General features: G+C 54.7%; 1 protein-coding gene across 1 annotated transcript; it reads left to right on the forward strand.

Annotated features, from left to right (window-relative positions):
• The first annotated feature begins 1,639 nt into the window (after window positions 1–1,639).
• Window positions 1,640–13,287, forward strand: BLVRB (biliverdin reductase B). Its single transcript, XM_077789110.1, has 5 exons — window positions 1,640–1,709; window positions 5,118–5,279; window positions 7,073–7,162; window positions 8,573–8,704; window positions 13,088–13,287. The coding sequence occupies exons 1-5, from the start codon at window positions 1,640–1,642 to the stop codon at window positions 13,285–13,287; spliced, it is 654 nt and encodes a 217-aa protein (XP_077645236.1).
• The last annotated feature ends 3,466 nt before the right edge of the window (window positions 13,288–16,753 follow it).

The following is a 16,753-nucleotide window of genomic DNA, read 5'->3' on the forward strand; positions in this document are numbered from 1 at the left end:
GGGATTTTGATCCTACAGACTGGGATTAAATTGGGATTGAGATCATATGGATTTGGGTCAACTCGAGACTGGGGTCAAATATGGACTGGGATCCACCAGGGAGTGGGATCAAATAGGGAATGGGATCAAATATGGACTGAGATCCTATGGACTGGGATCAAATAGGAATTGGGATCAATTAGGGACTGGGATCAATTAGGGACTGGGATCAAATATGGAATGAGATCCCATGGACTGGGATGAAATAGGGACTGGGATAAATTAGGGACTGGTATGAAATAGGGACTGGGATAAATTAGGGACTGGGATCCTACAGACTGGGATTGTGCAGACTGGGATCAAATATGGACTGGGATCACCTATGGACTGGGATAAAATAGGGATTGGGGCCCTACAGACTGGGATAAACTGGACTGGGATCAACTATGGACTGTGATCAAACAGGGACTGGGATCAAGCAGAGATTGGGATCAAATATGGACTGGGATCCCACGGACTGGGATCAACCAGGGAGAACTGGGATCAAATGGATCAAATGGACTGGGATAAAATAGGGATTGACATAAATTATGGACTGGGGTCCTACAGACTGGAATAAACTGGGCTGGGATCAAACAGGGACTGGGATCAACCAGAGATTGGGGTCAAATATGGACTGGGATCAAATAGGGACTGGGATTGTACAGCCTGGGATTAAATTTGGACTGGGATTAAATGGATCAAATAGTGACTGGGATCAACTAGGGAGTGGGATAAAACAGGAACTGGGATAAACTAGGGACTGGGATAAAACAGGAACTGGGATCAAATATGGACTGGGATAAAACAGGGATTGGGATAAAACGGGGACTGGGATCAGGTTTGAACTGGGATCCCAGTCCATCCCAGTTCCCTCCCAGTTCCCTCCCAGTCCCTCCCAGTCCCTCCCAGTTCCCTCCCAGTCTCTCCCAGTCCCTCCCAGTCCCTCCCAGTCCCTCCCAGTCCATCCCAGTTCCCTCCCAGTCCCTCCCAGTCCCTCCCAGTCCATCCCAGTTCCCTCCCAGTCCCTCCCAGTTCATCCCAGTCCCTCCCAGTTCCCTCCCAGTTCCCTCCCAGTTCCCTCCCAGTCCCTCCCAGTCCATCCCAGTCCCCTCCCAGTTCCCTCCCAGTCCCTCCCAGTCCCTCCCAGTCCCTCCCAGTCCCTCCCATTCCCTCCCAGTCCCTCCCAGTCCATCCCAGTTCCCTCCCAGTCCCTCCCAGTTCCCTCCCAGTCCCTCCCAGTTCCCTCCCAGTCCCGCCCAGTCCCTCTCAGTTCCCTCCCAGTCCCTCCCAGTTCATCCCAGTCCCTCCCAGTTCCCTCCCAGTCCCGCCCAGTCCCGCAGCCAAAACTCCCCGGAGCCGGTCCCGGTTCTGAACCTGATCCCGGTTCGAGTCTCGATCCCGGTCCCGGTCCCGGTTCGAGTCTCGATCCTGGTCCAGGTCTCGGTCCCGATCCGGGTCCTGCTCCCGGTCCCGATCCCGATCCCAATCCCGGTTTCGTGTCTCGGTTTTGGTCCCGGTTCGGTCCGGTTCGGTCCGGTTGGGTCCGGTTCGGTCCCGGTTCGGTCCGGTTCGGTCCGGTTCGGTCCGGTTCGGTCCGGTTGGGGTCACGGCGCCGGGGATGAAGATCGTGATCTTTGGAGCCACCGGCAGGACCGGGCGGGTGACGCTGCAGCTGGCGCTGGAGCAGGGTACGGACCCCAAAAACCGGGAATTGCACCCCAAAAACGGGGATGGGACCCCGAAAATGGGAATGGGACCCCAAAAACCGGGAATTGCACCCCAAAAACGGGGATGGGACCCCGAAAATGGGAATGGGACCCCAAAAATGGGAATGGGACCCCGAAAATGGGGATGGGACCCCAAAAACCGGGAATTGCACCCCAAAAACGGGGATGGGACCCCAAAAACGGGGATGGGACCCCAAAAATGGGAATGGGACCCCAAAACCGGGAATTGCACCCCAAAAACGGGAATGGGACCCCGAAAATGGGAATGGGACCCCAAAAATGGGAATGGGACCCCAAAAACGGGGATGGGACCCCGAAAACGGGGATGGGACCCCGAAAATGGGAATGGGACCCCAAAAATGGGAATGGGACCCCAAAAACCGGGAATTGCACCCCAAAAACGGGGATGGGACCCCGAAAATGGGAATGGGACCCCAAAAATGGGAATTGCACCCCAAAAACGGGGATGGGACCCCAAAAACGGGAATTGCACCCCAAAAACGGGGATGGGGACCCAAAATGGGAATGGGACCCCAAAAATGGGGATGGGGACCCCAAAAATGGGAATGGGGAGCCCAAAAATGGGAACGGGACCCCAAAAATGGGGATGGGGACCCCAAAAATGGGAATAGGGGGACCCCGAAATGAGGCAGAATTGGGGTCCCTGGAGAATTTGGGGTTCCCTGGGTTTTGGGGTTCCCTGGAATTTGGGGTTCCCAAAAATTTGGGGTCCCTGGGGCATTGGGGAGTCCCAGAAATTTGGGATTCTCTAGGGAATTTGGGGTTCCCTGAGTTTTGGGGTTCACTGGGAATTTGGGGAGTCCCAAAAATTTGGGGTTCCCTGGAAATTGAGGGACTTTGGGGGTCCTTGAGTTTTGGGGTTCCCAGAAATTTGGGGTCTCCGGAAATTTGGGGTTCCCTGGGAAATTTGGGGTTCCCTGAGTTTTAGGGTTCCCTGGAATTGGGGGAGTCCCAAAAATTTGGGGTTCCCTGGGAATTTGGGGGGTCCCAAAAATTTAGGGGTCGCTGGGAATTTGGGGGTCCCAAAAATTTGGGGGTTGCTGGGAATTTGGGGGTTCACAGAAATTTGGGGTTCCCTGGAATTTGGGGTTCCCTGAGTTTGGGGGTTCACTGGGAATTTAGGGAGTCCCAGAAATTTGGGGTTCCCTGGAATTTGGGGAGTCCCAGAAATTTGGGGTCCTTGGGAATTTGGGGTTCCCTGGGAATTGAAGAGTTTTTGGGGTCCCTGGGGAATTTGGGGTCCCTGAATTTTGGGGTTCCCTGGGAATTTGGGGAGTATCAAAAATTTGGGGTCGATGGGAAATTTGGGGTTCCCTGGGAATTCGGGGTTCCCTGGGAATTGAAGAGTTTTTGGGGTCCCGGGGGAATTTGGGGTTCCTGGGTTTTGGGGTTCCCTGGGAATTCGGGATCCTTGAGAATTTGGGGTTCCCTGGGTTTTGGGGGAAATTCCGACGGTTTTGGGGCGCGGGGGATTTGGGGGGGCTGATAAGGCTTATCTGGGGGGGCGGGGGGGGTTTGGGGGGGCTGATAAAGCCCTGGGGGGGATTTTGGGGGGCTGGGAGGGAATTTGGGGGGCTGATAACGCCTTGGGGGGAGGCTGGGAGGGGATTTTGGGGGGCTGGGAGGGAATTTGGGGGGGGCTGATAACGCCCTGGGTGGAGTTTGGGGGGGCCGGGAGGGATTTGGGGGGGCTGATAACGCCTTGGGAGGGTTTTGGGGGGATCCCGAGGGGGGTTTTGGGGGTCCTGGGAAGTTTTGGGGGGTCCTGGGGGGGATTTTGGGGGGTCCTGAGGGGGATTTTGGGTGCTGGGAGGGATTTGGGGGGGCTGTGAGGGGATTTTGGGGGTCCTGGGGGGGGTTTTGGGGGGTCCTGGAGGGATTTTGGGGTCCAGGGTGGGATTTTGGGGGTCCTGGGGGGGTTTTGGGGGTCCTGGGAGGGGTTTTGGGGGGTCCTGGAGAGAATTTGGGGGTTCCTGGAAGGTTTTGGGGGTCCTGGAGGGGTTTTTGGGGGTCCGGAGGGGGATTTTGGGGGGTTCTGGAGGTGATTTTGGGGAGTCCTGGGGGGATTTTGGGGGGCTGGGAAGATTTTTGAGGGTCCTGGAGGGGATTTTGGGGGGTTCTGAGGGGGATTTTGGGGGACTTGGAGAGAATTTGGGGGGTCCTGGAAGGTTTTGGGGGTCCTGAGGGGGATTTTGGGGGGTTCTGGAGGTGATTTTGGGGAGTCCTGGGGGGGATTCTGGGGGGCTGGGAAGATTTTTGGGGGTCCTGGGGGGATTCTGGGGGGCTGGGAGGGATTTTGGGGGTCCTGGAGGGAATTTGGGGGTTCCTGTCAGGAACTCGGGGGTGTGGGGATTTTTGGGGTGTCCCTGACTGGAATTTGGGGTGCCGTGTGTAGTTTTGGGGTGTCCCTGTCAGGAATTGGGGGTGTGGGGATTTTTGGGGTGCCGGCTGCGATTTTGGGGGGATTTTTGGGGTGTCCTGAAGGGAATTTGGGGGTCCCTGTCAGGGATTCGGGGTGCGGGGATTTTTGGGGTGCCGGGTGTGATTTTTGGGGTGCCGGCTGTGATTTTTTGGGGATTTTTGGGGTGTCCTGAAGGGAATTTGGGGGTCCCTGTCAGGGATTCGGGGTGTGGGGATTTTTGGGGTGCCGGGTGTGATTTTTGGGGTGCCGTGTGACAATTTGGGGATTCCTGGGTGGAATTGTGGGTGCGCGGATTTTTGGGGTGCCGGGTGAGATTTTTGGGGTGTCCTGAAGGGAATTTGGGGTGCCCTGCTAGGAATTGGGGGTGTGGGGATTTTCGGGGTGCCGGCTGTGATTTTCGGGGTGCCGTGTGTAATTTTGGGGTGTCCCTGTCAGGACCTCGGGGTATGGAGATTTTTGGGGTGTCCTGGGGAATTTTGGGGTGCCGTGTGACATTTTTGGGGTGTCCCTGTCAGGAATTGGGGGTGTGGGGATTTTTGGGGTGCCGGCTGTGATTTTTGGGGTATTTTAGGGGGTTTCTTAAGGGAATTTGGGGGTCCCTGTCAGGACCTCGGGGTGCGGGGATTTTTGGGGTGCCGGCTGCGATTTTTGGGGTGTCCTGAAGGGAATTTGGGGGTCCCTGTCAGTCCCTGTCAGGACCTCGGGGTGCGGGGATTTTTGGGGTGCCGGTTGTGATTTTTGGGGTGCCGGCTGCGATTTTTGGGGTATTTTAGGGGGTTCCTGAAGGGAATTTGGGGGTCCCTGTCAGGACCTCGGGGTGCGGGGTTTTTCGGGGTGCCGGCTGCGATTTTCGGGGTGCCGGCTGCGATTTTCGGGGTGCCGGGTGCCATTGCGGGTCCCGTCGCTGCCCTTTTGGGGTCCCGCAGGTTTCGAGGTGACCGCGCTGGTCCGGGACCCCTCTCGGCTGCCCCCCGGCCCCTCCCCCGCGCGGGTGGTCGTGGGGGACGCGCGGGACCCGCGGGCCGTGGGCGAGGCCGTGCGCGGCCAGGAGGGGGCGCTGATCCTGCTGGGCACGGGCAACGACCTCGGTACTCCCCCACCCCGGGACCCCTCCCCAATTCATCCTGACCCTCCCCAATTCATCCTGATCCCTCCCCAATTCACCCGGACCCTCCCCACCCCCGGGACCCCTCCCCACCCGCGGGCCGTGGGCGAGGCCGTGCGCGGCCAGGAGGGGGCGCTGATCCTGCTGGGAACGGGGAACGACCTCGGTACTCCCCCACCACCCCCGGGACCCCTCCCCAATTCATCCTGACCCCTCCCCAATTCATCCTGACCCCTCCCCAATTCACCGGGACCCCTCCCCACCCCTGGGACCCCTCCCCAATTCACCGGGACCCCTCCCCAATTCATCCTGACCCTCCCCAATTCACCCGGACCCCTCCCCACCCCTGGGACCCCTCCCCACCCGCGGGCCGTGGGCGAGGCCGTGCGCGGCCAGGAGGGGGCGCTGATCCTGCTGGGAACGGGGAATGACCTCGGTACTCCCCCACCCCTGGGGCCCCTCCCCACCCCCGGGACCCCTCCCCAATTCACCCGGACCCCTCCCCAATTCACCCGGACCCCTCCCCAATTCACCGGGACCCCTCCCCACCCCCGGGACCCCTCCCCAATTCACCCGGACCCCTCCCCAATTCACCCGGACCCCTCCCCACCCCTGGGACCCCTCCCCAATTCAACGGGACCCCTCCCCACCCCTGGGACCCCTCCCCAATTCCCCGGGACCCCTCCCCAAATCACCCGGACCCCTCCCCAATTCACCCGGACCCCTCCCCACCCCTGGGACCCCTCCCCACCCCGGGACCCCTCCCCAATTCATCCTGACCCTCCCCCACCACCCCCAGGACCCCTCCCCAATTCACCCGGGACCCCTCCCCAATTCATCCCGACCCTCCCCAATTCACCCAGACCCTCCCCCACCCCACCCCTCCCCACACCCCCCCCGATCCCTCCCCCACTGACCTTTGACCCCATTTTGGGATCCCCCACCCACCTTCACCCCTCCCCCATTGACCTTTGACCCCATTTTGGGGACCCTCCCCCCCCTTCCCCCTCCTGCCCCCGAAGGGAAAAAATGGGGAAAAAATGGGGAAATTTGAGAAAAAATGGGGAAAAAAAGGAAAAATTGGGAAAAAAATGGAGGGAAATGAGGAAAAAATGGGAAAAATGGGGGGAAATGGGGAAAAATGGGGGAAATTGGGGAAAAATGGGACAAAAATGGGGAAAAATGGGAAGATTGGGAAAAAAGGGAAAAAAATTGGGAATAAATGGGGAAAAATGGGGGAAAATTTGGAATAAATGGGAAAAAAGGGGGGAAAATTTGTAATAAATGGGAAAAAAAATGGGGAAAAATTTGGAATAAATGGGAAAAAAGGGGGGAAATTTGTAATAAATGGGGAAAAAAGGGGGGAAAAATTTTGAATAAATGGGAAAAAAATGGGGAAAATTTGGAATAAATGGGAAAAAATGGGGGAAAATTTGGAATAAATGGGGAAAAAAAGGGGGAAATTTGGAATAAATGGGAAAAAATGGGGAAAATTTGGAATAAATGGGAAAAAAGGGGGAAATTTGGAATAAATGGGAAAAAAGGGGGAAAATTTGGAATAAATGGGAGAAAAGGGGGGGAAAATTTGGAATAAATGGGGAAAAAAAGGGGGAAAATTTGGAATAAATGGGGAAAAAAAGGGGGAAAATTTGGAATAAATGGGGAAAAAAGGGGAGGAAATTGGGAATAAATGGGGAAAAAAATGGGAAAATGGGAAAAAGGGAGAAGGGCCCCCAAAACCATCCCAAAAATTCCCGAAATTCCCGAAATTCCCAGGCCCCACCACGGTGATGTCGGACGCCACCAGAACCATCGTGGAGGCCTTGGTGGAGCACGGGGTGCCCAAGGTGGTGGCGTGTCTGTCCGGTGAGAGCCCCAGAATTCCCAAAAAATTCCCAAAAATATTCCCAAAGTCATCCCAAAAAAATCTCCAAAAAATCCCAAAAAACCCCCCCAAAAAATCCCCAAAAAATCCCCCAAATCCTTCCCAAAATCCCCCAAAAATTCCCCAAATCCACCCCAAAAAATCCTCCCAAAAATTCCCAAAAAATCCCCCCAAAAATCCCACAAAATTCCCCAAAAAATGCCAAAAAATCCCCCAAAAATGCCAAAAAATCCCCCTCCAAAATCCCCCAAAATCCCCCCAAAAATTCCCAAAAAAATCCCAAAAAATCCCCCCAAACCCCTCAGGACTTCCCAAAACCCCCAAAATTTTGGAGAGGGGTCCCTAAATCATCCAAAATTTGGGGAGGGGTCCCCAAATACCCCCAAAATTTGGGGAGGGGTCCCCAAATCCCCCCAAAATTTGGGGAGGGGTCCCTAAAATTTTGGTGAGGGGTCCCTAAACCCTTTGGGCGCAGCGTTCCTGCTGTGGGAGCCACAGTGTATCCCCCCAGAATCCCCCAAAACGCCCCAAAATCTGGGGAGGGGTCCCCAAAACTCCCCAAAATTTGGGGATGGGGTCCTCAAATCCCCCCAAAATTTGGGGCGGGGGTCCCCAAAATTTTGGGGAGGGGTCGCTAAACCCCTTGGGCGCAGCGTTCCTGCTGTGGGAGCCGCAGCGTATCCCCCCAGAACCACCAAATCCCCCCAAAATTTGGGGAGGGGTCCCCAAATCCCCCCAAAATTTGGGGAGGGGTCCCTAAAATTTTGGTGAGGGGTCCCTAAACCTCCCAAAATTTTGGGGAGGGGTCGCTAAACCCCCTGGGTTCAGAGTTCCTGCTGTGGGAGCCGCAGCGTATCCCCCCGGAACCCCCCAAATCCCCCCAAAATTTGGGGAGGGGTCCCCAGATTCCCCCAAAATTTGGGGCGGGGGTCCCTAAAATTTTGGGGAGGGGTCCCTAAACCTCCCAAAATTTCGGGGAGGGGTCGCTAAACCCCTTGGGCGCAGCGTTCCTGCTGTGGAATCCGGAGCACTTCCTCCCCAAACCAGACAAAACCTCCCCCAAAACTCCCCAAAATTTGGGGAGGGGTCCCCAAAACTCCCCAAAATTTGGGGATGGGGTCCCCAAATCCCCCCAAAATTTGGGGAGGGGTCCTCAAATCCCCCCAAAATTTGGGGCGGGGGTCCCCAAAATTTCGGGGAGGGGTCGCTAAACCCTTGGGCGCAGCGTTCCTGCTGTGGGAGCCGGAGCGCTTTCTCCCCAAACCAGACGAAACCTCCCCCAAATCCCCCCAAAATCTGGGGAGGGGTCCCCAAATCCCCCCAAAATTTGGGGAGGGGTCCCCAAATCCCCCCAAAATTTCGGGGAGGGGTCGCTAACCCCCTGGGCGCAGCGTTCCTGCTGTGGGAGCCGCAGCGGGTCCCGGAGCGGCTGCGGGCGGTGACCGAGGAGCACCGGCGCATGGAGCGGATCCTGCGGGCGGCGCCGCTGCGCTGGGTGCTCGCCATGCCCCCGCACATCGCCAGTAACGACCCTGTTTTGGGGGAAATTCCGGCGGTTTTGGGAAAATTTGGGGGGGAAATTAGGGAAAAAAATTGGGGGAAAATTGGGGGAAAATTGGGGGGGAAATAGGGGGAAAATGGGGAATATTTGGGGAAATTTGAGGGAAAAATTTGGGGGAAATATGGAGAAGATTTGGGGTAAAAAATTGGCAAAAATTAGGGGGAAATTGGGACAAAAATTAGGGGGAAATTGGGACAAAAATTAGGGGGAAATTGGGACAAAAATCGGGAAAAAAATTGGGAAAAAAATTTGGGGGAAATTTGGGGGTAAATGGGGAAGTCCCGGAGCGGATCCTGCGGGCGGCGCCGCTGCGCTGGGTGCTCGCCATGCCCCCGCATATCGCTTGTAATGACCCCATTTTGGGGGGAATTCGGGCGGTTTTGGGAAAATTTGGGGGATAAAATTTGGGGGAAATTAGGGAAAAAAATTGGGGAGAAATTGGGGGAAAATTGGGGGAAAAATTGGGGGGGAAACGGGGAATATTTGGGGAAATTTGAGGGAAAGATTTGGGGAAATATGGAGAAGATTTGGGGTAAAAAATTGGCAAAAAATAGGGGGAAATTGGGACAAAAATTAGGGGGAAATTGGGACAAAAATTAGGAAAAAATTGGGGAAAAAAATTTGGTGAAATTTGGGGGAAAATGGGGAAATCCTGGAGCGGATCCTGCGGGCGGCGCCGCTGCGCTGGGTGCTCGCCATGCCCCCGCACATCGCCAGTAACGACCCTGTTTTGGGGGGAATTCCGGCGGTTTTGGGAAAATTTGGGGGGGAAAATTTGGGGGAAATTAGGGAAAAAAATTGGGGGAAAATTGGGGGAAAATTGGGGGAAAAATTGGGGGGGAAAGAGGGGGAAACGGGGAATATTTGGGGAAATTTGTGGGGAAAAATTTGGGGGAAATTGGAGAAGATTTGGGGTAAAAAATTGGCAAAAATTAGGGGGAAATTGGGACAAAAATTAGGGGGAAATTGGGACAAAAGTTAGGGGGAAATTGGGACAAAAATTAGGAAAATATTGGGGAAAAAAATTTGGTGAAATTTGGGGGAAAATGGGGAAATCCCGGAGCGGATCCTGCGGGCGGCGCCGCTGCGCTGGGTGCTCGCCATGCCCCCGCACATCGCCAGTAACGACCCCGTTTTGGGGGGAATTCCGGCGGTTTTGGGAAAATTTGGGGGGGAAGATTTGGGGGAAATTAGGGAAAAAAATTGGGGAGAAATTGGGGGGGAAATAGGGGGAAAATGGGGAATATTAGGGGAAATTTGAGGGAAAAATTTGGGGGAATATGGAGAAGATTTGGGGTAAAAAATTGGCAAAAATTAGGGGGAAATTGGGACAAAAATTAGGGGGAAATTGGGAAAAAAATTAGGAAAAAATAGGGGAAAAAAATTTGGTGAAATTTGGGGGAAAATGGGGAAATCCCGGAGCGGATCCTGCGGGCGGCGCCGCTGCGCTGGGTGCTCGCCATGCCCCCGCATATCGCTTGTAATGACCCCGTTTTGGGGGGAATTCCGGCGGTTTTGGGAAAATTTGGGGGGGGAAATTTGGGGGAAATTAGGGAAAAAAATTGGGGGAAAATTGGGGAAAAATTGTGGGGGAAATAGGGGGAAAATGGGGAATATTTGGGGAAATTTGAGGGAAAGATTTGGGGAAATATGGAGAAGATTTGGGGTAAAAAATTGGCAAAAATTAGGGGGAAATTGGGACAAAAATTAGGGGGAAATTGGGACAAAAAACGGGAAAAAATTGGGGAAAAAAATTTGGTGAAATTTGGGGGAAAATGGGGAAATCCTGGAGCGGATCCTGCGGGCGGCGCCGCTGCGCTGGGTGCTCGCCATGCCCCCGCACATCGCCAGTAATGACCCTGTTTTGGGGGGAATTTGGGCGATTTTGGGAAAATTTGGGGGATAAAATTTGGGGGAAATTAGGGAAAAAAATTGGGGGAAAATTGGGGAAAATTGGGGGAAAAATTGGGGCGGAAACGGGGGGGAAAACGGGGAATATTTGGGGAAATTTGAGGGAAAATTTGGCGGAAATTGGAGAAAATTTTGGGGAAAAAATTGGAAAAAAATAGGGGGAAATTGGGACAAAAATTGGGAAAAAATTACAGGGGAAATTGGAGAAAATTTGGGGGAAATTGGTGGGAAAATGGGAAAATTTTGGGGGAGGGAAATTGGGGAAAAATTTGGGGGAATTTGGGGGGAAAGTGGGGGAATTTGGGGGGAAATGGGGAAAAATGGGAAAAATGTAAAAAAATGGGGAAAATTTGGGGGAAGTTGGGGGGGAAATGGGAAAAAAAGGCTAAAAAACGGGAAAAATTGGAAAAAATTGGGGAAATTTGAGGGGAAAATGAGGGAAAAATGGTAAAAAAATAGGAAAAAATGGGGGAAAATGGGAAAAAATGGGGAAAATGGGGGAAATTTGGGGGGAAAAATGGGGGAAATTTGGGGAAAAACTGCAAAAAAAAGTGGTATAAATGGGAAAAATTGGGGTAAATTTGAGGAAAAAAAGGGGGAAAATGGGGAAAAAATGGGAAAAAATAGGAAAAAAATGTGAAAAAATTGGGGGAAATTTGAGGGGAAAATGGGAAAAAATGGGAAAAATGGGAAAAAATAGGAAAAAATGGGAAATTTGGGGGGAAAATGGGAAAAAAATGGGGGAAAATGGGGAAAAAACGGGGAAAATGGGAAAAAATGGGGAAAAATGGAAAAATTGGGAAAACCGGGGAAAATGGGGGGAAATTTGGGAGGAAATGGGGAAAAATTGGAAAAAAATGGGAAAAAATAGGAAAAAAATGGGAAATTTGGGGGGAAAATGGGGAAAATGGGAAAAATTGGGGAAAATGGGAAAAATGGGGAAAATGGGGAAAAATGGGGAGAAATTTGGGGAAAAAATTGGGGGAAAATGGGGAAAATGGGGGAAAATGGGGAAATAGGGAAAATGGGGAAAATTGGTAGAAATTTGGGGAAAAAATTTGCGGGGAAATGGGGAAACTGGGGGGGAAATGGGGGAAAATGGGGAAAAATGGGGGAAAATGGGGAAAAATGGGGGAAAAAATTGGGAAAAAAATGGGGGAAAAAATTGGGAAAATGGGGGAAAATGGGGGAAGTGGGGGAAAATGGGGGAAAATTGGTAGAAATTTGGGGAAAAAAATGGGGGGAAATGGGGAAAAATGGGGGGAAAGTGGGGGAAATGGGGAAAAATGGAGAGAAATTGGGGGAAAAAATGGGGGGGAAAATGGGGAAAAATGGGGAGAAATGGGGAAAAATGGAAAAATGGGGAGAAATGGGGAAAAACTGGAAAAATTGGGAAAACCGGGGAAAATGGGGGAATTTTGGGGGAAATGGGGAAAAATGGGGGAATGGGGAAAAGTGGGGGGGAAAATGGAAAAATTGGGAAAAATGGGGAAAAACTGGAAAATTGGAAAAAACGGGGAAAATGGGGGGAAATTTGGGAAAATGGGGGAAATGGGGAAAACTGGAAAAATTGGGAAAAACGGGGAAAATGGGAGAAATGGGGAAAAACTGGAAAATTGGGGAAAACCGGGAAAATGGGGGGAAATTTGGGGAAAATGGGGGAAATGGGGAAAAACTGGAAAAATTGGGAAAAAACGGGGAAAATGGGGAGAAATGGGAAAACTGGAAAAATGGGAAAAACCGGGAAAATGGGGGGAAATTTGGGGGAAAATGGGGAAAATGGGGGGAAATGGGGAAAAGTGGGGGGGAAATGGAAAAATTGGGAAAAATGGGGAAAAACTGGAAATATTGGGAAAAAACGGGGAAAATGGGGGGAAATTTGGGGGAAAATGGGGAAAATTGGGAAAAAGGGAAAAATAGGAAAATGGGAAATTTGGGGGAAAATGGGGAAAAATGGGGGAAAATTGGGAAAAAGTGGGGAAATTTGGGGGGAAAATGGGGGAAAAATCGGGAAAATGGGAAAAAATGGGAAAAATGGGGGAAAATGGTGAGAAATGGGGAAAATGGAAAAATGGGGAAAAATGTGGGAAAACTGGAAAATTGGGAAAAAACGGGGAAAATGGGGGAAATGGGGAAAAATGGGGGGAAAATGGGGAGAATGGGGAAAAACTGGAAAAATTGGGAAAAACCGGGGAAAATGGGGGGAAATTTGGGGGAAAATGGGGAAAAAATGGGGAAAAAATGGGGAAAAATGACCAAAAAACGGTGAAAAAAATGAGTAAAAACAAGGGGGAAAATGGGAAAAAACGGGAAAAAACGGGGAAAAAACGGGGAAAAACGGGGAAAAAACGGGGAAAAAAGGGGAAAATCGGGGAAAAGTGGGAAAAGCTTGGTCAGGCGGGGGTTCCGGGGCTGATGGCGTTCTGCCCCGCAGCGGAGCTGCCGCTGACCGGGGACTACGCGCTGAGCCCGGGCAGCGCCGGCGGCCCCGGCGCCTCGCGGCGCATCTCCGCGCCCGACCTCGGCCACTTCCTCCTGCGCTGCCTCCGCCAAAGCGACTTCGACCGCCAGAGCGTCTACCTCAGCCGCCACTACGAACCGGCCGAGGGAACCGGGGGTCCTGGGGGGTCCTGAGGGGGGGGTTGAGGGGGGTTGGGGGGGGTTGGGGGGTACAGAGGGGGTTTGGGGGGTCCTGAGGGGGGCGTTTGAGGGGCTTTGGGGGGGTTTGGGGGGGTACAGAGGGATTTAGGGGGGGTACAGAGGGATTTAGGGGGGGTACAGAGGGATTTAGGGGGGGTACAGAGGGATTTAGGGGGGTACAGAGGGGGTTTGGGGGGTCCTGAGGGGGGGTTTGAGGGGCTTTGGGGGGGTTTGGGGGGGTACAGAGGGATTTAGGGGGGGTACAGAGGGGGTTTGGGGGGTCCTGGGGGGTCCTGAGGGGGGGCTTTGAGGGGGGTTGGGGGGGTTTGGGGGGGTACAGAGGGATTTAGGGGGGGTACAGAGGGATTTAGGGGGGGTACAGAGGGATTTAGGGGGGGTACAGAGGGGGTTTGGGGGTCCTGAGGGGGGGTTTGAGGGGCTTTGGGGGGGTTTGGGGGGTACAGAGGGATTTAGGGGGGCTACAGAGGGATTTAGGGGGGGTACAGAGGGGGTTTGGGGGGTCCTGAGGGGGGGTTTGAGGGGCTTTGGGGGGGTTTGGGGGGGTACAGAGGGATTTAGGGGGGGTACAGAGGGGGTTTGGGGGGTCCTGGGGGGTCCTGAGGGGGGGCTTTGAGGGGGGTTGGGGGGGTTTGGGGGGGTCCTGAGGGGGTTTGAGGGGCTTTGGGGGGGTTTGGGGGGGTACAGAGGGATTTAGGGGGGGTACAGAGGGGGTTTGGGGGCTCCTGAGGGGGGGTTTGAGGGGGTCCTGAGGGGGTTGGGGGGTCCTGAGGGGGGATTTGGGGGGGTTTGGGGGGGTTTGAGGGGTCCTGAGGGGGCTTGGGGGGGTTTTGGGGGGGTTGGGGAGTCCTGAGGGGGTTTGGGTGGGTTCTGGGGGGGTTGGGGAGTCCTGAGGGGGGTTGGGGGGGTACAGAGGGTCTTTGGGGGGGGGGTTTGAGGGGTCCTGAGGGGACTTGGGGGGATTTTGGGGGGGTCCTGAGGGGGTTGGGGGGTCCTGAGGGGGGGGTTTGAGGGGGTTTGGGGGGGTTTGAGGGGGTACAGAGGGATTTAGGGGGGCTTTGGGGGGGTCCTGGGGGGGTTTGGGGGGGATCCACAGGGATTTGGGGGGAGTTTGGGGGGGATTTGGGGGGATTCCTGGGGTTTGGGGGGTCCCCGGGGGTTTGGGTGGGGTCCTGAAGGGTTTGGGGGGGGTTTGGGGGGGGATTTGGGGGGGTACATAGGGATTTGGGGGGATTTTGTGGGAGTTTGGGGAGGATTTCGGGGGATCCCCAGGGATTTGGGGGGGGATTTGGGGGAGGGGTGGGGGGATTTAGGAGGGTTTGGGGGGGATTTGGGAGATCCGCAGGGATTTGAGGGATCGCGATGGGGTTGGGGGGATTTGGGGGGATTTGGGATTCATGGCCTGGGATGATCCCAGAGTTTGGGGGAGACAGGTCTGGGATCACCTCAGGGATTTGGGGGATCCTGTCCTCCCGGGATGATCCCAGATTTTGGGGGATCCACCTCGGGATCATCTCAGGATTTGGGGGATCCACCCTGAGATAATCCCAGGGATTTTGGGGATCCAGTTCCGGGATCACCTCAGGGATTTGGGGGATCCAGTCCTGGGATGATCCCAGGGATTTGGGGGATCTGGTCCTGGGATTTGGGCGATCCAGTTCCGGGGTCACCTCAGGGATTTTGGGGGATCCTGTCCCAGGATGATCCCAGATTTTGGGGGATTCAGTCCTGGGATAATCCCGGGGATTTGGAGGATCAGGTCCTGGGATGATCCCAGATTTTGGGGGATCCACCTTGGGATCATCTCAGGGATTTGGGGGATCCAGTCCTGGGATTTGGGGGATCCAGTCCTGGGGTGATCCCAAAGTCTGGGGGATCCACCTGGGGATGATCCCAGAATTTGGGGGATCCACCCGGGGATGATCCAGTAGGATTTGGGGGGTTTGGGGGGGTTTCGGGGGATTTGGGATTCACAGCCTGGGATGATCCCAGAGTTTGGGGGATCCACCTCAGGATGATCTCGGGGATTTGGGGGATCCACCTCGGGATGATCCCAGATTTTGGGGGATCCACTTCGTGACGATCTCAGGGATTTGGGGGATCCACCCTGGGATGATCCAGTGGGATTTGGGGGGTTTGGGGGGATCTGGGGGAATTTTGGGGAGATTTTGGGGGGTCCTGGGAGGATTTGGGGGGTTCTGGAGGGGTTTTGGGGAGTCCCCCCGTCCGAAACCCCCGCGGGGCGCGCCTTGTATGCAAATGAACCCGCGCTCTATGCAAATGAGCGCCCTCCATGCAAATTCTCCCGCGCTGTATGCAAATAAACTCGGGCACGCCCCACAAGCCTATATGCAAATAAAGCTCTCCGTCCTCTCCGCTGATTGGCCGCGCGTCCGCGCCGAGTGGGGCTTGCGGCGAGCGCTTCTGATTGGCTGCACGCGGCGCTGGCGCGGCCGCTGATTGGTCCAGGCGCAGCCGTATGTAAATGAGGGGGGCTGAGGGAGAGGGGCAGGGGGTCCCAATTTTGGGGGGGGATCCCCAATTTGGGGGGGATTCCCAGTTTTGGGGGGGGAAATCCCAGTTTGGGGGGGAAATCCCAGTTTGGGAGGGTCCCAGTCTGGGGGGGATATCCCAGTTTGGGGGGTAAATCCCAGTTTAGAGGAGAAATCCCAGTTTAGAGGAGAAATCCCAGTTTGGGAGGGTCCCAGTCTGGGGGGGATATCCCAGTTTGGGGGGTAAATACCAGTTTAGAGGAGAAATCCCAGTTTGGAGGGTCCTAGTTTAGAGGGGAAATCCCAGTTTAGGGGGGAAACCCCAGTTTGGGGGGGGGGGGCTTACCAGTTTGAGGGGGAACCCCCATTTTGGGGGGGGAAATCCCAGTTTAGAGGAGAAATCCCAGTTTGGGGGGTCCCAGTTTGGGGGGGAAAATCCCAGTTTCGAGGGGAAATCCCAGTTTTGGAGCGAAATCCCAGTTTGGGGGGGTCCCAATTTGGGGGGGAGGGGTTCCCAGTTTGAGGGGGAACCCCATTTTGGGGGGGGAGAATCCCAGTTTAGAGGGGAAATCCCAGTTTGGAGGGTCCCAGTGTGGGGGGGTCCCAGTTTGGGGGGGGGAATCCCCAGTTTGGGGGGGATCCCCAGTTTTGGGGGTAAATCCCAGTTTAGAGGGGAAATCCCAGTTGCGGGGGGGAAATCCCAGTTTGGGGGGGGATCCCCAGTTTGAGGGGGGATCCCCAGTTTGGGGGGGAAATCCCAGTTTGGAGGGTCCCAGTTTGGGGGGGGATCCCCAGTTTTGGGGGGGAAATCCGAATTTTGGGTGGGGAAATCCCAGTTTGGGGGGGAAATCCCAGTTTGAAGGGTCCCAGTTTGGGGGGGGATCCCCAGTTTTGGGGGGGAAATCCGAATTTTGGGGGGGGTAAATCCCAGTTTGGAGGAGAAATCCCAG

Source organism: Lonchura striata, chromosome 31 (assembly GCF_046129695.1).
Source record: "Lonchura striata isolate bLonStr1 chromosome 31, bLonStr1.mat, whole genome shotgun sequence".
NCBI lineage: Eukaryota > Metazoa > Chordata > Aves > Passeriformes > Estrildidae > Lonchura > Lonchura striata.

Bases quoted from the DNA above. Each gene is read 5' to 3' on its own strand.
- BLVRB (XM_077789110.1), top strand. From the start codon at position 1,640: ATGAAGATCGTGATCTTTGGAGCCACCGGCAGGACCGGGCGGGTGACG. The intron at 5,280-7,072 runs GTACTCCCCCAC...CGAAATTCCCAG, and splicing joins GGGCACGGGCAACGACCTCG to GCCCCACCACGGTGATGTCG. The intron at 7,163-8,572 runs GTGAGAGCCCCA...CCCTGGGCGCAG, and splicing joins GGTGGTGGCGTGTCTGTCCG to CGTTCCTGCTGTGGGAGCCG.